This window comes from Colletotrichum scovillei (assembly GCF_011075155.1).
Source record: "Colletotrichum scovillei strain TJNH1 chromosome Unknown Contig00001, whole genome shotgun sequence".
NCBI lineage: Eukaryota > Fungi > Ascomycota > Sordariomycetes > Glomerellales > Glomerellaceae > Colletotrichum > Colletotrichum scovillei.
Window position 1 is genome coordinate 4,205,599 of NW_023336259.1, and position 21,465 is coordinate 4,227,063.

General features: G+C 50.0%; 4 protein-coding genes across 4 annotated transcripts; 2 read left to right on the forward strand and 2 right to left on the reverse strand.

The window, feature by feature from the left end:
- Positions 1–2,303: 2,303 nt before the first annotated feature.
- HER10_EVM0000461 (uncharacterized protein) lies at positions 2,304–4,229 on the reverse strand (the record flags this gene model as incomplete). The annotated part of the gene is made up of 2 exons (XM_035470244.1): positions 3,306–4,229; positions 2,304–3,254 (listed from the first exon to the last, which is right to left on the reverse strand). The coding sequence occupies exons 1-2, from the start codon at positions 4,125–4,127 to the stop codon at positions 2,304–2,306; spliced, it is 1,773 nt and encodes a 590-aa protein (XP_035337907.1). The 5' UTR covers positions 4,128–4,229.
- An 8,580-nt stretch (positions 4,230–12,809) lies between these two features.
- On the forward strand, positions 12,810–14,490 carry HER10_EVM0000754 (uncharacterized protein; the record flags this gene model as incomplete). Its single annotated transcript, XM_035470522.1, has 2 exons — positions 12,810–13,511; positions 13,564–14,490. The coding sequence occupies 2 exons, from the start codon at positions 12,810–12,812 to the stop codon at positions 14,488–14,490; spliced, it is 1,629 nt and encodes a 542-aa protein (XP_035337927.1).
- A 1,654-nt stretch (positions 14,491–16,144) lies between these two features.
- Positions 16,145–18,113, reverse strand: HER10_EVM0006705 (sugar transporter; the record flags this gene model as incomplete). Its single annotated transcript, XM_035476284.1, has 7 exons — positions 16,145–16,276; positions 16,327–16,517; positions 16,587–16,885; positions 16,954–17,232; positions 17,291–17,365; positions 17,453–17,831; positions 17,903–18,113. 7 exons carry the CDS (start codon positions 18,111–18,113, stop codon positions 16,145–16,147), a joined length of 1,566 nt encoding a protein of 521 aa, XP_035338479.1.
- A 637-nt stretch (positions 18,114–18,750) lies between these two features.
- On the forward strand, positions 18,751–20,314 carry HER10_EVM0011671 (dockerin type 1; the record flags this gene model as incomplete). Its single annotated transcript, XM_035481095.1, has 5 exons — positions 18,751–19,082; positions 19,149–19,355; positions 19,410–19,653; positions 19,718–20,146; positions 20,261–20,314. 5 exons carry the CDS (start codon positions 18,751–18,753, stop codon positions 20,312–20,314), a joined length of 1,266 nt encoding a protein of 421 aa, XP_035338944.1.
- Between the last annotated feature and the right edge of the window lie 1,151 nt (positions 20,315–21,465).

The window sequence follows — 21,465 nt, forward strand, 5'->3', positions numbered from 1 at the left end:
CTGGATGACCTCCACGCAGCCATCTGCGCCTCGCCCACTTTGCATAAATGTTACCTCTCAGCGAGGCGCGGACTGCTATACCACCATCTCGGCAAGACCTTCCGCAGCCATCGCATATTTGTTGATGCCTTTGCGGCTTATAAGCCGGGTATTCTTCGCGAGTCGACCAGCGAAGACAAACTTCAGCTTCTGGAGGAGTTCATGGGTACATACCTCAACTTGCAGTCCGATCCAGAGGTTTTCAAAGCAATATGTACTGTTGATGATCTGGCCGGCATCGCACGCTTCTACTCCTTGATTGTAACATCGGTTCTCTCATGGCTTTTGCGTCTATGGGGTCGTCACGAGGCGAGAGACTGTAGCATATCAAGCGCTAGCGCTACAGAGAGAATTCGTATGATCCGTGGGCTCTACCATTTTGAGATATGGTGTAGCTACTACGGCCTCGGGAGTATCAACGCTCGTCTGCTACCAACGACGTCCAATGCCGATATGCTACGCTTTCTGAACAAATACCTACAACCTTGGGAAATTGAAGAGCTGAGCTGCATCTACTGTGAGATCCGGCTCTCTACTACCGCCAGCTTCTATGTTTTCCTTCAGGGACTGTCAATCGTATCGACCCAAATACGCAGCAAATCCAGGCTATCTACCAAGCTCTGTCAACGCCAAAGACTTTTGGTCTCAATGAAGGTATTATTTTTGTCATTCCCTCATCTGTAACTTTACTGATGTACGCCGAATCTAGGGCCTCTATCGCCCGCGTATGAATGTTTCTTCGAGGCGCTGGTAACGCGCGGCCTGGAGCGCTTCTACACAATATGTAATTGTAAGGATTTCAAGCCACAACTGATCCCACAACTGCAGGATGACGTTTCTATTCTACTACGAAACCTAAAGGTGCAAGGTATTATGGTCAAGGGAGCCTTGGACGATGAAGATGAAATCATAGAACGCCAGCTTGATCGCGGAGGTTTCAATCGACTCGACCATGTATTTAAGGAGTCCATCCGAGGGGTTGAAATCATTGAAATGGATCGTCACATCGCCCAAATGGAACGTAGAGAGCTTCTGTATCAGGAGGAGACAGAAGAGGGCCCGCCGTTTGGATGGGTTGTGCTGTGGGCTGGCACTTATAGCAATTGTCCTGGAATATTCGCGCTGACACCCAATCCCTTACCCACTCAGCAAAGTTTTGGATACGTCTTTATGGACAAGAAAAACGTCTTCGAGGAGCTAGAACGGGATCTGGAGCAAGTTTCAAAGTGGGAAAGCTTTTGGCCAGACCCAAGAGATCGATGGCTGTAAGACAGGTAAGCTATTACGCCACGAAGCAAAGAAGATGTCAAACAGAGGCTCTGAAATATCTGTGGCACATATGAGTGAGAGACTAATTACATTATAGCCCATGTGAGGTGTTAGATTGTTGATTTCTAGTTGCAGGTTGTGAAAGAGAAGGGGCATCCTAGATAGAGACACCACTAGGCATTGAAAACACTCACTCTGTAACCTTCTACCTTGGCATACCAAATTGCTAGGGGATAGATCGCAAATTCAAGGATGGATTTAGGAGTTTGACTGAATTAAAATTGCAGGGCTTTTGATGTTTTCAGGATGTGTACGGCTCGATAGGAAGAGCAGTCTGTCGAATTGCGGTTTTTGAGGTGACCCTGAAGGAATTTACCCTCAAGTTCAGAGTTCTCACTTATCTCTAATTTGATGTCAGTCTCAGCTCAACTGTCCACATTCACATATCTACATCTACTTAGGTGGCAAAGGTGTATTTGAATGTATCTGAACTGTCAAAATGCCAAAGAATTGCTTCCAATCGAAGTCCGTCTCGATAGAGACATGTGGAAACTCTACGTCCCCGGACGAGTGGTTCATATCAATGACTGGACCAGAGAGCCCGAGGTTTGAAAGCCCCGTTCGCTTGATATGATGAGGACAATACGCTGATCAATATAGCTGTGTTGCTGATGTAGCCATTGAGACTCGGAAGGGGACGACCTAGATGGTGTTATGGATATGAGCGGCTTAACGTCATTTTCAATCAACCTCTATGGCATTTGCCTAAAACTAACCAAGCAAGGTTATTTTTGCATCATGCTCCTGTTTCTTGGGCTCAAGTACTCCCGCACAACCTTGCTTTCCTTATGAGGCATGAGTGATGAGAGTCAATAGATGGCAAAAGACTTGGCTGCATGTTCAGGCAAAAGTGCTTATCAAACAGAAAATCAGAGTTGCGATCATATTTAATTAACTAATTACTAGTGTTGGAAAGAAAACTCGATATTTATCGACTAGAACCAGTGGAACTCTCCCAACGGAGGCAACATGTACTCCACATCTCTGGAGTTGAGAATAGAGGTGCAGTTCTCCTTATCAGCCGGAATGGTAGGCTTACATGCCGACTCACAGACAGTACCACTCTCAGGCAGCTTGCCCTCGTAAAAGTAGTCCCTAACGATCTTGACAAGACAAGCGCTTGGGTTAGACGTCGCGCCATGTCCGGAAGTCTCCTGAATCACCACAGCCGAGCCAGGGTGTCCCTTCTGAACATGCAGGGCGTTCCTGAGGGGAGTGATTGGGTCGTAACGGCTAGAGGTGATTAAGAGCGGTGCAGAGGGGGCCTTGGTATCGTTGGCGTTAGCCGCAGGGCTTGTGAAAGGTCCCGTGAACGCGTATGGCGGGCGAATCTTGCGGCCGGCACAGGAGATCGGGACCGCTCCGGTTACGGCAGTTCCAGTCGTCACAGATTGGTTCTTCAACTCCTCGAGCAAGTTTTCGTAGAAGGAGATGTTGCGATTAACCACGTCGTCCACAATGTCTGTGCAGAGAACGCCAGATAAGACATCAGAGTCCCAATTGTACTGAGGAAGCTCATCGTCCTCCAAGTCGCAGACGAGCTTGATGGACTCGGGGGTCAGGAAGTTTGCGAGAATGGATGAGTTACCATTGAGAAGGGCGCTGAGGCCCAGAGCAAGTGGCTCGAATGAGACCAAAGGGGTGTACATGGCTGAGAAGATTGCCTGGCGGATGACTGGGGATGTGAGAACACCCGGGCGGTCGTTGTAGGCGAAGGAGACGGGTGTGGTATCCATCTCGTCGAGAAAGTCGGCGACGCGGGCTTTGACATCCGAGCCGGACTTGTCAGATGACTGGAAAAGGGGACAGTCTTCCTTGGACTCAAAGCAAACAGCGTAAAACTGATCAACGATCTTCTCGACGTCGTTGATGTTGTTTCGGAATGTCTATGAGGTTGATTAACATGGGGATACGCTCAAGAGATGAGATATACTTACACCAGCAGCCCAGTCGTCGCCATCAACGACAGCATCAATCCAAATTCTACCAATGCGCTCAGGAAACATTGACGCAAAGGTGTTGCCCAGGTAAGTTCCGTAGGAAATGCCAATGTACTGTAGGCGGGCAGCCTCAGCATCCTTAGGCTTAGCCTTGCCCGACTCCTTCCAGCGCAGGTCATCGATGCGGTCAATGATCTCCACCATATCACGGGCAACGGACGCGGTGTTCATATGACCCCAGATACTATCAACGCCATTCTCTTCACAGAGAGCACTCTGGGCATTAGCGTCGGCCCAATGATAGCCAAGAGCGTCATCAATCGGGGGTAAAATGGAGTCGCGCTCCTGGGAAAGCCTGCGGGCGAACTGGTCTCCCTTGAAGCAGTCGGCGCGAGGCGTGCTTGTGTTGACACCACGAGGATCAAATCCGATGATCTCATAGTTGCGGTCTTGACCAAGGACTTTTTGCAAGATGGGCCCAAAGGAGTAAGCAAAACCGGTGCCAGAACCGCTTGGACCGCCGGGGTTGATGAGAATACTGCCGGCGAAGGAGGGGTCGTCATTTGGAACTGTGGCCGGGAGTTTGACGATGCCAATGGAAGCAGTGCTGTTCTTGGTTGGGCTTGACCAGTCGAGTGGGACTTCAAGTCGGGCGCATTGAAAGCCGTCACCACATTCGTAGTATTGCAGGTCTCTTGTTGGTTTTGTGTCGACCCAGCTAAAGGCTTTAGTGGAATTTGAGCTTCTTGTAGCTAAGGGTAGAGAGACAGCTTGGGTGAGGCCTATCAAAGATCCGGCCAAGAGGAGAGAAGACACCATCGTGACAAGAGTGACTGATCCTGTACTAGAGTTTGTCCACTGTATAGATGTCCAAAATTTGGAAAGATATAATATGAGTTGCTGCTGGAGTATGAAGTCCTGCTAACAAGTTGTCCGAAATGTCGAGGCAACGCATGGTATTTCAATAAATTTGGAGGTCCCCCATTGCAGCAAATGATTGTTCACTGTGAGACATCCATCTTGGCAAAAGTACTTTCATCGCTCAGGACCGCAGTCGAGCATCCATTGCCATTGATGTTTGGCTGGCTGTAGGATCAGAATGCTAGTCAGCCTGCCAGGCAGGCGCATTTCGCCCTGGCAGTGTGTATTACAGCGACTCTCGTACTCTCTTAGCTACTTTGGTACTAGTCGCATCTGTCAACACATCGTGATTGGCAAGTTTTGGACGTTAAGCCACATTATTGCCTGCGTAACTGCCAGCGGGCTATGCCTTAGTTGATCTTATGAAGCTATCACTCGCGTCGCGGGACTGATCTTGAGGCCGGCAGCCATTGATGGTTCCAAAACTTTTGCTTTTTCTCTTTTTCAGAATAGAACCCACATTTGACAATGCCCCGAACACATCGCAACTTGGTTCAGAGCACAATGCTTTACATCGATTATTTTACTGGGCTAAAGTGTGGTCTTCCAAACAGCCACTCGCGTCTAGGCACAAAAGCTTAAGTACCTGCGCTTGCCCTTTGTAAACATAGCGTTCGAAAGAACAGGATAACCAAACTCACGCAGAGTCACTTGCATTTTGATACATTTAGGAAAATTCCTGTTGTCTCGTGTTACGTTATACTTGATTGTGTTGAGGCCTGCAGGAGGAACAGTGCCAAGAAGCTAAACACTTAGCGAGTGGCTGAACCGCATTACGGTGCTGACGACCGCGTCATGTCGAGCTGTACCTGGATTGACTGCCCAAGCATTGCCCGGTGCGCGGGACTTTCGGGCGCCAAAGAAGCCCACAAGCAGTCGTAATTCTATTTTCGGACCTTGGAACTTTGGCAGAACAACCCTAGACAAATGTTTCGACGTCATAATCATTGCAAGATTCGGTCCAATAGGACTCTAAGGCACGTGATAGAAGACGCGTTCTCTAAGTCTCCCTAGCAATTGTCATAAGTAGGTTAACAAGTGGTAGCTCACCCGCTCTTCAATGAACCTGATATCCCCGGTTGGGGTTGTTTTAGCCTACTGATACTACGATTGAACGAAGATGAATGGATCAGACCAGAGAACATTATCACCCCTTCGTGGCAATATGTATGTTTTTTCGCTGTTTAGTATCTCTGTTTAAGACAGCTGCCAGTGGCAGATCTAAAGCCTTGCCGCCTTAGGGGGCATCTGAAACATCCGTTTTCTCGTGCCTAGGACTCAATATTAGACAATGTGATGATTGCATCTTGCGCAGAAATATTATGGAATTAAGCGCACTGAGACTTAAGAATACAAGGTAGGTGAGAGTGAATGAGGACTCTTCACGAAGGTAGCACGGTGCTTTGACAAGGAGAGTCAGGAGACGGCCTTGAGCAAAACTGAGATACCGCCATCACAATTACTCGTCTTGTCTAAGGGTTCTCGATCGTAGTATGTCTTCCTGAAAGACTTAGGCAGCTTATATGACCTAAGAGCCTTATCTATCGTCTCGTACTAATTCAAGTAAATCAAATCAACCGTGCGCTGTACGGAAATCATCTTGCAGTACTTTCTGCTTGATTTTAAACACATTGGTGCTATGGTACTCTAGAAAGAAAGTCGGTGAATTAGTATTCCGTCGTGAGATATGTTGTGTCTGGTATCTCCATCAACATTGTTGTTGAAGTGACCTCTCAGGATTCATTCAAGCCACATAGAGTGGAACCTGATGAGCGAATTTCACTCGCCCAGATTACCTAGTATTAAGTAGTCAGCAGAGATTGATCTGTGATAATGAAAGTCATTCACTCCCTCCCACCTACCGTTGATCTGGACTTGACGCGACGTGAAGTGAGACATCTTCCCATGTTCGCCTTCAGTTTGTCATCCGTTCGCGTTGATTCATGTGTGGAGACTGATACGGTGAATCAAAACCTACAGAGCTGGTGATTGACTCGGCGAAGGCCAGGTGACCAAGATATTCCCATTCACAAGTCGAACTGTTGAACAACCCGAAGTCCTCGGCATGTCTCCTACATGTACAATAGTGTTTCTAACCAAGGGCAGGTTATTGCTCACCCGACTCAGCATAACCCAAATCACCCCGGTAACACAGGGGCTATGTTGACATTACTCTTCATCCCTGAACCTTATCTTGAATGCTTGGATGACTGCATCAGGATGCTACTCTAATCCGATACAGCCGGTGGGAGCAGTTCCCCGAATTCCTTGATATGGTTGTGTCACACGCCATCGAAATGTTGGAACAATGGACCTTGTGGCTAAGTATTTCTGTTATCTTGGCAATTTGAAGCGAGACCAGCTTTTAATGGCCGAATCTCCCATTTGAAGCGCGATATCGTAATGCTGTGAGGCTCTTGGCGGCAATATTGTTTCTTTTGAGTCAGTGACAGTCTGACAGTCATGGCTTTCACAAGTCCTGAGGCTCTGTGTTATGACACACTAGATGGTCAAGATTCAATTGAACGATGAGAAAATCACGTATCGTCCAAGTCTAGCCAAGATTTGATCGGGAACAGCCTTCCTCACATGCATGTTGGATACTACTTTCATGGCACAACTTCAGTCTCACATACTAAAGTATGCAATTAACGGTAAAGAGAATGATAAACCAAAGTCGTTGTATCTTTGAAATTTCTCACAGCCATGGTCCCGCCAAGTAAAACAGTCAGAAGCGCCGTTCCTTCCCTCCAACTATCACTCAGACATAGCTTCAGGCTAAAGCAGTCATGATTACTTAGTGATCTGAACGGACTGCCCTCTGCTTCCCCTTTAATGGATAAGTCGCCATGATACCTTATTTCACATAATGTACCAAATACTAGCATGTTGATAGCCCCCCAAAACGGCGGCTCCGGATTAAGCATCTCCCTCTTCCACAGAAAACTCCCCGTGCTCGCAGGGAAACACGAAACTGTTGTACTGATTTTGGCGTAATAATATGACTAGTATAGAATTATCCGTGGTGTTTTTGAACCAAAGATGCGACGCAAGGCGATATCTAATGCGGCTTATTACCCCACGATGGCAAGCTTGTTGTGCACGCTACGCAGTATCTCCACGTAACAATGCAGGCCAAGAATAATGGGTTAATTAGCAACGTCATGCTACTCTCGGACCCTAGCAGTTGGAAAGGCTAGTCTCAGTTTCAACTAACAATGCTATACACCTTAGGGCCAATCAATTATTTACTGCTCCCGGGGAAATAGGTAAGCGGGTGACAAGATCGATTTCCGCTCGACATATGCGATAAGCAGTTCTACCGCTATTATAACTAGCATTAGTATCTATCAAATAGAGTGTATTTCTCTACGTATATACTTGAGAAAGACTTTGATAGAGAAAGATAGTAATTATGATATGAGTAGTGAAAGGGATACCAAGGAAGATGAAGAGCAGGAAATCGATTTTGTCACCCACTTGATAGGATACATCAAATTGCCAGCAGACTTGACAGGCATCCGGCATCTCCTCCGCAGTTGCGCTAGAGGATCTACCCTATGGGCTCCGCTGACCTCTATGCGAATACTTCATCCAGTCTAGCATGTTTCAAACTCCGCAAGACTAGCGGACAGCTTGAGCGGGTCCTTGATCTCGTTTTTTCCAGGTCAGAGCACGAGTCGGTCATTTCGTGATATCCGCGTTCCGATCAAGACCAAAGCAGTACGGCAGTTTCTAATAAATGCCGGCAGTACCAGCGACCGGAGTCGGCAGTTAATAATGAGGCATCCGCGGCGTGCCGGATCGTGCCGTCACAGCCGAAACGGATAGATTCCCGAGAAGTCTTTTTTTGCTTGCAAGATAGGGTTCAAGAGAGGAGGGTTCCTCTACACGTCTGTCAGGTAAAGTCCAATGGCCCCTTTTCCCTGACAACCTGTATTGAAAGCAGACATAGCTTGTAGATTGACTTTAGTTCTCGATGAGAAAGACCCTTATGCAAGTGACTGACACATGATGCCGCGTTCTCTGACCCAGGCGGCTAACATACGTGTCAGCCTCCTGAAGGTCAAAGAACTCTATAATGGTATATCACAGATGGCCCAGAGTGAGTGTACTGGCCGGAACAGTGGAGGTAAAAAAGGTTGCATGCCGATATTTGAGATAACGCCGCGTTCATGGTCCAAGTCGGCTGGGTCCGAGGATGGACCTCACTTCAGAGCCACCCTTATCACCTTGCTAAGACATTGATCAAAGCATTCATTTCTTCAAAAAGTCTGAGGTTGTGTGCTCTACCCAACGACGAGAAGGGCATGCATTCGGCCATGCATTGCCTTATCACGATGTCGCACGAATTTAGGCCACTTCACGTTGTTTCGAGAACACATCCGAAGACTACAAGCAAGCCGATTTGCCACTTTTGCGTGACTGATGCATCTTCAAAAGCCAGGGGATGTGTCCGATCCGATGAAAGTGCGAGAAGTTCGCCTCCTCGCAGCCCCAAACCAGCAGCTTGAAGCCAAAAGAAGGAGGGCGTACCATTCCCCACTGATTCGGCTCCGAAGTAGGCCAATAATGCTCGGACAGCACGGTCAGTGCAGCAGTCTAGATGCTGCAAAGAAAAAGTCAGAGCACGGTACCGCCGACTATCAGACAGTCCGCGGACACCATTCGGCGAGTGTGCCCTAGAGTGGGAAAGTCGAAAAATGGCAATGTCTGAAAACGCGTTTACGACTTTGGGACCTCGGACTGTACTCCTGACACACCCCTCGTAACAACTCAACATGGTCTCATTCCTCTCGTCCAAAGCTCGATGACAGTCACTGATCAGATCCACAGTCCAAAGGGAAGAGATTTAAGGCTGACAAGAGTCATGTAAAACGGGGCCAGGAACATGTCCCATTCGCGGGCCTAAGCCAGTGTCATTGGGTGATCAAGGCTCGCATCCGTCGACGTTCAATCCTATCGCCAGTACGACGTTGCCTTTTCATGTACCTGACGGCACAAGTAACGGTGCGATTCTGGATGAACGGGATCATTAACGGAGAACACTCCGTGGCTAATCCGTACAACTTAGGCTCGTCGGTAAAGACATCATCCGAAAGCGAGACGTTGGCTGCTCATATTAAGTCAAACCCCCCACTTCCCGGCACCCCCCTGTTTCTGGCACCCACAAAAACGCGAAAATCCACCACAACGCAATGCCCACCCCCAACCTCCTTTTATCACAACATTTTCAATTCGAGTCCAAATGGGCTCATTTTTTGCACATACCTTCTTCTATATCTAATGCCTCAATATACCGAAGATCAGCTTCGTCAGGCTCTCGAGGACATCTCAAACGGCAAGAGTCAAAAGAGAGCCTCATTGGAGTATGGGATACCACGATCAACCCTCCAACTACGTCTCCAAGGTGGTCAGACTAGGAAAGTGGCTTTGCTGACTGGCAGAGGCTGTCTCCTGACCAGGAGTAAGCTGGCACAATGGGTTCGCATTCAGGCTTCGCTGGGCCTCGCACCAACGCACCAACAGGTGAAGGAATTCGCAGAGCGAGTTCTGGCTGCTGCTGGGGATACCAAACCATTAGGAAAGGCTGGATCTATGCCTTCGTGAGAAGGAACCCTATCATTAAGGTTCAGAGAAGTCGTTCCATCGATTCTAGACGCGTTAATGGGGCATCTACTGAGGTCATTAGGAACTGGTTTAAGTTCCTTGCTATCCCTGAGATCAAGGACATCAAACCAGCCAACAGATATAATATGGATGAGACTGGCATCCTCGAGGGTCAGGAGCTAATGGGTTAGTGCTGGGCATGGCTGAGACGACGTCTGTTCGCAAGAAACAACCTGGGTCGAGGGCATGGGTCTCTATCATTGAGTGTATCTCAGCCTTGGGTAGGGCACTTCGTCCTCTTATCATTTTCAAGGGAAGACGGTCCAACAACAGTGGTTTCCATTACATCTGGTTCCATACGATGGGTGGGAGTTTACAGCAACAGATAATGGCTGGACTACAGACTTAACTGCCATTGAATGGTTAGAGAAGGTGTTTATCCCACAGACTATGCCCGAGGCTGAGGGCGAGGCTCGACTGTTGATTGTGGATGGGCATGGAGTCATACGACGACAGACTTCATGTGGAATTGCTATATTAACAATATCCATTTACTGTTCTTACCACCACACTCCTCTCATGTCCTCCAGCCACTTGACCAGTCTGTCTTCAGCCCTGTTAAGTCAGCCTATCGGAAGGAGCTCGGTTACTTGTCTCAATGGAACGACTCTACCATTATAGGTAAAAGGAACTTCCTGGACTGTTACCAGAAGGCTCGACTTGCTGGTCTATCAGTCTCGAACATCAGAAGTGGTTGGAAGTGGACTGGTCTACACCCTGTAGCGATGGTTAAGCCCCTGATGAACCCTATGGTATTACCTGAGCCTTCTGCTGCCCACCACACCCAAACCAACCAGTCGGGGCAAAAGCGATGCCATAATGGTCAACAAACTACCCCTGTTGAGCCATGGATTCTGCTTCCTCTGCAGTGGTCTGGTCGACACCCAGGAAGCTGGCAGAGCTCAGCGGTCAACTGCACTTATACACCCAACTCGACAATGATACCAGCACTCAACGGCTGCTGTTCAGGAAGGTGAAAAAGGCTTCACAGAGCAGGCCTGGCAACTGGCAGCTGGCAGCTGGCTCACCTGAGGGCCAAGTTACCAACGCTGCAGTTAGGAAGAGGAAGACTGTTCAGATCGATCCCAACACGAAGTTTGCGAACATCAGGGATATCCATCGGGCTCAAATCGAAGCGGGTGAAAAGGAGGTTATTACGGCTGAATCCAGCGACTCTGAATGCCCTAGTGAGGCTGGCAGTTGTATTGTAGTGGGTGTGGTTGAGGATCAATAGTTAATAGTAATGAGGAGGTTGGGTTGTGATCCCATCGTTTTTGTGGGTGCCAGAAACAGGGGGGTGCCGGGAAGTGGGGGGTTTGACTTACAGCATAGCGTGCAATAATAGTAGAGTTTGCATCTTGCATTCAGCGTGCTGTTTGAAATTTGGCGGATAGCTAAGACGAGAAAACCGACCGATAGATAGGCCAGAACGTTCTGTTAGTCACACGAACTTTACTTATGGTGAAAACCCGTTTGTGATCCAATGAAGACTCCGGTACCGTACTTGATAACCACTTTACAAGAATTCCACCGTCGTCGGAAGCTTTCCGGATCTTTGCTAAAGTTACTACCACGTGGAAACACGATACTGGCGCCGATTTGAAAGTGGTGTTGAGTTTGACTTCTCGTGGCTTTCGGTACGATCTCGAGTTTCACAATATCCGCGTGCTTTTCAGTAAAGGTGAGGTACGGTAGTAAGTTGGTTAGATACACGACAGGTTCGGCCCCCACCGTCCTCGCCATGGTACTAAGGTAGGTGGACACATCGGCGATGACAATAAGTGGATTTCCCCGGATTGATGCGCGCGGGACCGTCTTGGCGGCTGTTAAAAATGCCCGAGTAGGAGGATTTTAGCCTAAAACTCCACTTCGGGGAAGATTATGAATTCCGGGGCGAACACCTCTTCACGGGCGCTGAGGGAACGGGTGTATTACTGACCACTGCCGCGGCTCGTGGTTTTCAAGGTCCTACTGTAAGAGGCAGTAATTCTTTCTGTCGATTCATCATCCGCTCCATTTCAATCAGGGTCGCCTTGGCAGAGTCCAACCGTTCACGGGTGTCTCAGCAGAAAAGGCGGAATTGGGGGCGGAAACAACTGCGGTTTGCGGGAGACGCACGTCCAGACCAAGGCTCAACTCGTGGCATCACGTCGTGCTCGGACAATTGTAGGTCCAAAAGGGCATGTCGATGAGCCAATGAGAAATCTCCGAGTTATCAACCCCTGACCCATGAGGAGGGTTGTGCTTCAGAGACACACTTAGACAGGCCAAGAGAAAGGAAGGCTTGAGTCATCCCGGTCCGCGGGACGCCGAAGCCCACGAGAGTCCGTCCCGTCGAAGACATACTTTAGCCTGGAACGATTTGGAACGGGGATGGAACATGCACACTTCTCTTTCGCTCCCACAGCGAATACTAGAGCTCGATGGCGGTACACACACATGGCGAACTCTAATCGCAAAATCTTAGGGAAGATCAGGTGTTTACCATAGCGCGGCGCGCGCGCGCGTACTGGATCCCACTCGTCTCGGAGAACTCTTCATTGTTTCCCGAGTAAATCCGGATTGGAAAGAAACGTTCGCTTCCCACCCCCTCGTCGCAAGCGGGCTGAGTCGTTTCTATGACTCGGATTATTTTCTCCATCTGGCTGGGATAACGGTTCTTGGCACTGGGAAAGCATTGTCAGATGGTCTTTTGGATTTGCCGCTTGACGGCTGATGTTGAGGCTAGGGTGGGCTCTCTTTTAAGCTAGAGATGGTCCCTGGTCTGGACGTTCTGGGCCATGACCCCTTGACATTGAACTTTTGGGGCTCTGTGGGATGGTATAACATCGAAAGACACCCCGTCATCGTACTCTTGATGACATCCACACGCAGCTGTGAATTGTCGTCGAACCCATCAACATTGCGGAGATGAACGAGTCGGAGGGTATAGTAGATCACTACGATTCGGATAGCTCACCGTACTCGGTCCGTCCGTTGCCACCAGTTCTTCGCCATGGCCTCGCCGCGGTGGCGACGATGGGGTTCCTCTCCTTCTTCACCAGCCTGGGTTTGTTGACGTTTCTCACGTATAAACTGATCCAATGGCAACACGGCCCGCCGACACCGAAGAAGGAGGATCTCATCATCAAGGTTGAGTCGCCGAGACCGACAGACGCGGCATTCATTATTCCAAGTAATTGGAATTTGGCAACTGAAGAAGAAACTGCAAAGAAACAGAAGGAGACATGGTGGCAAAGAGCTATCAACGAACCGCCGAATCAGTTCCTCGTTCTTATTTTCAACCTCCTACTCGCCGACATCCAACAAGCGCTGGCCTTTCTCCTCAACGTAGAATGGCTGACTAGAAACGCCATTGAAGTCGGCACAGGCACATGTTGGACTCAAGGGTGGTTTGTATCGACCGGCGACCTGGCGTCTTCCGTGTTCATCACGGGTATCGCGATCCACACCTACATGTCTATTGTCTCGACGAAGAAAATCCCGACATGGGCCTTTCATACCGCAATCGTCATGATGTGGGCTTTCGTGTACGGGACAGGGATCCTTGGTGTAATCATTACAGAGAATGGGAAGAGTGAGGGCGGCCTCTATGTGAGAGCCGGCGCTTGGGTGAGTCAGCCTGCTTCATGATCATCGCGGCAACAGCATTAACACGCGACAGTGTTGGATCAACTCCAAATATCAGGATGTCCGCTTAACACTTCATTATCTCTGGATTTTCATTTCACTGGTTCTCACAAGTTTAATCTACTTTATAATATTCCTTCATCTACAAAAGCTGGCTCGGCAAAGCGGCGGGGTGATTCCTTGCTGTGGACACTCAGGGACTACCCCAACCCCGTCAAGTTGCAGCGCATCAAGTTCAGGCACCACGTCGAGCTGCGATAACCACAGCACAATCTCAAGCACCTTCTGGCGTCCGCTGTGCTTGACAACGATTCTTAGACGACTACCGAACATTCCAGATTATGCTAGGCAGCATACATTTCTTTTGTACCCTCTCGTTTACGTTGTCTGCACCATTCCTCTGGCTGCTGGCCGTCTTGCCTCAATGACAGGGCACGATGTATCTCTGGGATACTTCTGCTTCGCGGGAGCAATGATCGCTTGCAACGGCTGGATGGATGTTGTTCTCTACTCTTTAACGAGACGATCCATCGTCTTCTCGTGCGAAGGGCCTCCTTCACAAGAGGTTGGCTTAGAGACATTCTCGTTCATGTGTGGCACGCCTCCAAAATTCGGCAACACAACCATCGTCATGGGAGGCCCCACCTCCGAGCAAAAACGGCTGAGGCGATATAACAAGTGGCGCGAGAGAGTTGCCCGCAAGGGCCCAAAATCAGGCGGTTTGAAGGCGCTCAAAGTGGATGGCATCGAAAGTACAGAAAACATGAAAGGGAGCATGAAAGGTTTTGGGATGGGTGAGGGTTCCGTCATGGGCATGGCCATTCAGTGCGAGACGACCACGACAGTCTCCGTTGAGGTCAACACACTAGCACCGCCAACTCGGCCGAAGCTTGCGGCTAGGAAGTTGAGTGATGCAAGCAACTACAGTGTCGGCTCTTCTACAACTTGGGGAAAGGACTGAGCTTCCAGACTCGTCAGAGTCTGGCTACGTCCAGCATTTGGACTGGGAGATGATGACGCTTATTAGACGACTACATGAGGTACACGTGTACTAGCTAGCCTAGCTACAGCTCACAGGGCTATGATGATATACCCAGATATGACTTACAACTGCATAGTAAAGTAACATCAAATGTAACATTTTTTCCGAAGCTGAAGACTGGCCTTTCCTTCAGTTTACTCAAACCTGGCCCATCACCAGCCCAAAAAAGCACGGAATTGGGACCTTGCGAATGCTGCAACCATCTCAACCGAAATCGCGGAGCTAACCGATCGACCCGAGAAGTGGGAAGACGCATCTATCCGCAATATGATCGTGACAGAAAGTAAGTCTGTAGTCGCCGACCTTGACTTCGCCGAATACGCCGTAATTGGGGATTCATTCAAAGTCAAAGTTCTTTTCTCGACAGTTGAGATGACGGGGAAAACCACAACTATGCCTCTCCGTTTAAGAAATCACTCCATTAGTAGTCTGATTTCCAATACCCCATGAATCCACCTGAAGGTAGTGGGCTAGGTATCCCGGACGAGACATGGTAGCTCTATCCAGGGTCAAGGATAGGCATCCACATTTGACCGCTGACAGCTGCGATGTGAAACTCTTGGCGTTTGGTAAACAAGGGAAGCTCCTCCAGTCGATTCTGACGTCAGAAATTTTAAGAATAGAGTTTTTAAGGTGTTTCGAGATGTGGTGGTCTAGCTCCGTTCTCGTTCTCGTTGAACTAAAAGTGACGGACACGTGGACATCGGACTATTGCAGGCCGCGACATCGCCGAGGGGACTTAGGAATTAGTCCAGTTTCTGCTATCAGAAGAGGCAATTACTGGGCTAATGTCCAAGCGGAGAACCTAAGTCATTTGAAGACGTCTAGTGCATCAAAATAGTATTCCACCGGTAAAACAAGAGTAGTATTCACTCACAGATCACCTCAAGAATTGCTGTAGCACGGGAGCCCCTCTTTTAGTAGTCGTGACCTGTGTAAGATGCGACTGCCTTGCATACTTTCGATACTCTAAGATCAATTTGCCCTGGATGCAGAACCAGACAGCCCAAACACATTGTATAGCAGATCTATTGATAAAGATCTTGGTGGCTGCCGCATGTTTCCAGGGGTCTCGGCGTCTGAATGCGATTGGAAGCTCAACAAAGGAGGTTGAACGGTCAGGCCGCATCTGAACCATCACGCGATTAATCCCAAATACAGACTGGTTGAACTCATGTGGGAGCCGGGTCTCCACGTGGATCACACGCCCGCTAGTTCTTGGCTAGAGACAGTCACACCCTCAGTGTCTCTTTCTAGTGTAGGTAACAGGTCTTTATGGAGTGTAGAGTCTGTGGGCTGAAGTTTGACCGCCGAAGCTTGGGTCGTACGGAGCACATGCAACCACTCGCCAAGTGCGGATGATGAACAAACCTCCTTGGCGAACAGCTCCGCCACGAAGCTTACAAGAAGAGTCACAATGATGTGACTGTGCGTAGTAGTCATTTTATCATATGAAAATATGTAACCACATCTGTAAAGTATTAAGGCTAATTTTATCTTGCACTTCAAAAGTGTAACAGGTGAGCATACAGATTAGGTATGCTGTAACGGCAACTCTACAGTAACTCTACTGCTATTCCTTTGTCTGGAACGCTACTCCACCCTTCTCATCCAGCATCTCTTCTGCTACAACATTGACTCGGCCCATCTGAGCATCTTTACCATCAAAGAGCAGTGCAATCTGTTCCAAGCTGGGTCCCTTGGTCTAGGAAACGTTAATAGGCAGTTCTTTCTCATCGTCTACTGAAAGCTTACCTCGGGGAAGAACAAGTATACAACAATGAACTGGACAATAATCCAACCAACATAGAAGAAGTAAAACTTCCAGGACATGGCTGCAATGCCAAGAGGATTAACGTAGGTATTGAAGGCTCCACAAATACCCGCGACAAGAGAAAACATGGCCATGCCCTTGGCGCGGATGGTGTAGGGAAGGATTTCGACAACTAGAGGGACACGGCGCGTCAGCGTTGCAAAGCCTAACCGTCCCTTTGGTGCTCTAGGCTTTAACTTACTGTAGAGCATTTGTGCGCCCGTCCAGCCCAGATTATGCACACCGCTGTAGAGGTAGATGAACGCTACGGTTGTGTAACTTGCGTGGCGGTTCCCTGTCTCGACATAGGCGCCGGACGTGGCCGTGATCACTGCGAATACCACCCACATTCCGGCCATACTCGTTAGCATGAGGGGCCGGCGACCGACACGCGCCGGAAGAAAGGCAAAGGCAAAGGAACACGCGAAACTGAACATCTGAGATGTTGCGGTAATCAGCGTTGTCTCGATCTGTTTAGTGATGCCTGCGCCTTTGAGCATGCTGACGTGTATCATGCCGTGTTAGCTTCGTTCTCAGAACACCGAGGTCAATTGTTTGTAGAGACGGACCTGCCCAGATAGTATGATACCAGTCCGTTCCCGGACCACTGCTTGCATATTCCGCACCAGATGATGATGAATGATCGCCAACGGTTTCCCGGGGTTGCGAATAGAGCCTTGAGGTGGAAAGGGTTTCTGTTCTGCGTGATTTCTGCTTCAATGGTCTCTTTGATCTCGGCGTATTCATGCTGGACGACTGCGTCGTTGGCATCACCTGCGCCATGGTACTTTGTGAGAATATCAAGCGCCGTCTGCTCCTTGCCCTTGCTGCAAAGCCATCGAGGCGATCTAGAAGTTGTGGCTCAGCTCTCGCTTCGAGTCAAGTAATGATTCTTGGCAAACTTACTCCGGCAAGAAAAAGAGTCCGCAAAGCACCATCGCCGATGGAAAGGCCTGAATCAGTGTCGGCGTTCTCCACGCCCTAGGGATGGTAAAGAACCATCAGTCAGTGCACATGTTTCTCGGGCCTCGCGGCGGAGAAAACTTCCCCGATGAGTAAGAAACATACCATGAATCCGAAATTCGGAAACTCCCAAAGGCTACCCAGGCGGCCAAGATGGCCCCGACGCTGTATGTCGTGCTGCTCAATGCCGTCGCCGTCGCCCGGTGGGATGGGTACGCCAGCTCCGTCATCAAGACCGTTGAAACGGAAGAGCACATGACTCCTCCCATGCCAAGAAGAACACGGCCAGCGATGAAGGCTCCGTGGTTTACTGTCGCTGCGCAAATTGCCGCACCTACGATGCAAAGGCACGAACCTGTCGCAATTGCGATGCGCCGGCCGAGTCGATCGGCGACCAGGGGGATGAGAATGACTCCTAGGATGTTCCCGATCCAGTACGATGCGCTCATGGCACCTAGGAGACTTGCTCGGGGGTGGTCGAAGTCTGACCTCTATCCTATCAGCATGTCGAAAAGTGCACGCCGAGAGGGCTCAGAGAAATGGTACGTGACTGACCATCTTGCCATTTGCTAATCTGTTGAAGGTTGTTGATCAAAGATCCGTCGAAACCATGAGCAACATCACCAAATAGAAGGAAGAAGAGACCAAAATTGAGGGGGCGAAGTCCGGGATCTTTTAGCCACGACGTCGTTTTAGTGTTAAGAGGCGTCGTCGACTCTAGAGCCTGACGGTTGTCGCTATTCTTCAGTTTGGAATTCCAGCCCATCGTTTCGATTCTCCAGGTGTTTCGAGTTCTTGTTATTGCTCACATGCGATCAAACCGACATTGCAAAAGAAGGAGTTCGTCTCTATTGATATTAAGAACCTCAACTGCTTCATCTTGGTACAGGTTGATCGCTACGAGCTATTCGCTACCACATTGATTGCTTGGCTGTCAATCTTTCTCTTGGCCGCTTGCTCTATTCCTTGGTTCGCGGGTATCGGTTGGTTGGCAAAATCGACTTGGAGTTTGCCAACGCGGGGAAATAAGCTGTGGAAAGATCGCAATTGCGGGGATGCCATGGCTGAATAACCTCTTTTTTGTCCAAATCGGTCATCAACAATGGCTTATTGAAGTGCGGGGCGTTGTATCGGCGCATCGGTAGTCGGGGGAAGATCCGGGGGTCACAGTCGTATCGGCACATCGGGCGATTCGTCGCGCGGGGAACCGTCCATCCTCCTCCGCTCGGCTCAGTTTCCCCCGAACCTAACCGGAGGGACCCCGCGTACGTCACTGTGATAGATTATGAAAGTGATGGAGGGGGCACTTTCTCAAACGAGCCTTTGATCTGTAGTGTTGCATGTGCGGAACGGCGTCCAAGAGTTTGAAGTTCCATACACCTGGCAAGGTTCTCAGAAGCGACATGGGTTCTCAGTTGAAGTTCCTCGCCAAGTCCGAGTTGGCCCTGGATGCGCGGCGAGAGCACCGGATCAACGCCAATTCTTTCCAGCAAGATGCATTGACGACTTTCAATGGATGGCAGTATACCTGCTTCTACACTCACAAAGATGCGACAAGCAACGCCCTCTTCGTCAGCCTTGCTCGGCGCCCCATCCGCGACTCACTGGGCAGCTGGGAGACGTTGACATTTGAAGACTACGAGCAGACTGCGGATGATGGGCACAACACCATCTCGATAGGAGTCTGTGCTGGTGATGGCACTATCCATGTCTCGTTCGACCACCACTGTGATCCGTGAGCCATCCCCCAGACATCGTCTCTGTTGCATGGAGCATTGCTGATGACTCTGACTTTGTGCAGCCTGCGCTACCGCATGTCAATACCAGGCGTAGCGACAAAGCCGGAAGCTCACGAGTGGAAGACCTCACTCTTCAGCCCTACTCACAATCAGCTTCCGGGATACACACGCACAGGCCAGTTGGGAGTCGAGAAACTCTTCTTGGAGACGACATACCCGCGTTTTATCCGCATCGATGATGACCTTCTGCTGAGCTATCGCATTGGGATGTATGTGAATAGAAATTGTGTGCAGCGACAAGCTTGAGACTGACCGAGATGCAGTGCGGGAGCGGGCTCCGATCACTTGTTCAAGTACAGCAGCAAGGACCAGTCCTATTCCTATGTTGGACAATTCCTTACCGGTGTCAACAATAATCCGTACATCAACGGCATCTCATATGCCAACGGGCGCATTCATGTATCTGGCACGTATCGCGGTTTTGTATGGTACGAAGGCGTGGATGACCCAGAAGCGCGGACGCACACTGTCCAAGCTGGACCGAATGGACCAGAAAACAACCACAATGTGCGTGGAACCCATCCTGTTTGAGGACAAGTCTTAAGGGATGCTCGGCTGACTTTGGATCCAGCTATTCTATGTGAACAGCGACGACGGCGGAAAAACATTCAACAACACAAAGGGCGAAAGGCTAGCGAACCTCGAAGTAGGCGAGACCGTATACCCCGATAGCGAAGGGCTTATCGTCTTCGATATCCCAATGAACAATGGCATCCTGAACCAGGAGGCGCAAGCGGCAGATGACAAAGGCGGGTTCCACGTCCTGAACCGAGAAAACGAAGTCTGGATACACTATTACCGCAGCCCAGAGGGGCGATGGAGCCGCCACGCGTTGCCCGCGGACCTGCAGCCGACGCGGACGGGAGCGCGCGGGGATGTCATTGCTTTGCCGGGCAAGAAGACCGTCGTCTTTGCGCTGCCGGGGAATCGAGACGATAAGCTCACCGTTCTCGGCGCCAGGTTGCCCACTCAGGCTCAGACAGGGGCTGCGGATGAGGAGGTCGCGCTGGAATATCGCACGCTTTGGCAGGCGGATGGGTTCTCCGGCGAGCCGCAGGTTGAGACGTTTGAGTCTGGGTCGCAGCAGGTGGTTTCGATTTACACACGAACTGAGGAAAAGGAAAGAAAAGTGGTGGTGTTGGACTTTGCTTTGGAGAAGGACTTGTGATTTTCCTCCATACTCTCCCGACCTATCAGGCTCTACTATTGTCAATAGGTAATCAAAACAAATCACCAACTGGGCCAATTCAAGTAACGGGAAATCGCATGAAATTGGTGCTGCTTGATTGTGTCTTTGAAACCGACATTCTAGACGCAACATGACGTTGGGTTGCACAGGCGAAAGAAGGAAACACCTGGAAAGTTGGGCGCCGTTTGCCCCGAAAGCGCAAACGGGCGAGGCGGTGTACTTTATTGGACTGAAGAAAGCAAACATGGTGGGCCAGCGCGCGATAGTACCTACGAGAGTGAGACAATGAAGGAGATCGTCATGTCCGAGATCTCTCCTCATCTGCGCCAGGATAGTCAATAATAATGAGTCGAAATCTTTTTCTCCCAACTTGCAAGTTGCAGAGACTCTACAATGGGAGGCAGCCGGGAGGTATCTGGTGGCAACGTAATGGGGTGCTTCCCCCAGGATTGAGCGTTGGACTCACCAACAAATCCACCCGCATGTCGTGCTTGAAGAGACGCACATGAATGGGATACATCGGCATAGGCGAGGCGAGCATGAAATCGTGACCCAATGGCTGTGTTCCACGACCGATGGGGTTCCAAGTCTCGGGCCAGAAATCCCATGCCCCTCGACTCCAACTGCAGTGGGTAGGCAGTGCAGGCTGCCGTCCCCCGGCTTGGGAACAAATCGACGAGAAGAACGAACAAAACCATCCGATCCTTGTCTTGCGCGGCTTGTTCGCTGGCCAGCCACCGGGAGTTTCAGAGACTCTGATAGGCCGCGGGTGGTGGGTTGCTCATCCCGCTCCCTCTCCAACTCTCCTCTTTGAGTCTCTTCCCCTATCAGCCACACGGGCAACCCCCGGCACTCGTCCGGGGTTTTGCTTTTTGAGCCCCGTTCCGCCAATGCCGCGCTACTGTGCCTGACCTCGTGTTGGCGACCCGACAAGGCCAGGGCCGGGGCCAATTATAGCGCACAAGTGGCCAGTCAAATCCCCTGGCAGCCCTAAGGTCCCTCCTCGTCTGGGCTGGTTTGTTGGTTTGTATGGCTTTCCCAAGGGGAAAACACACGCTCTCCAGTCCCAAGGTCCCCTGTTCCTGTTGTCTGTTGCGGATGTTGCCTGACACCCTTTGGCGAGGCGTTCG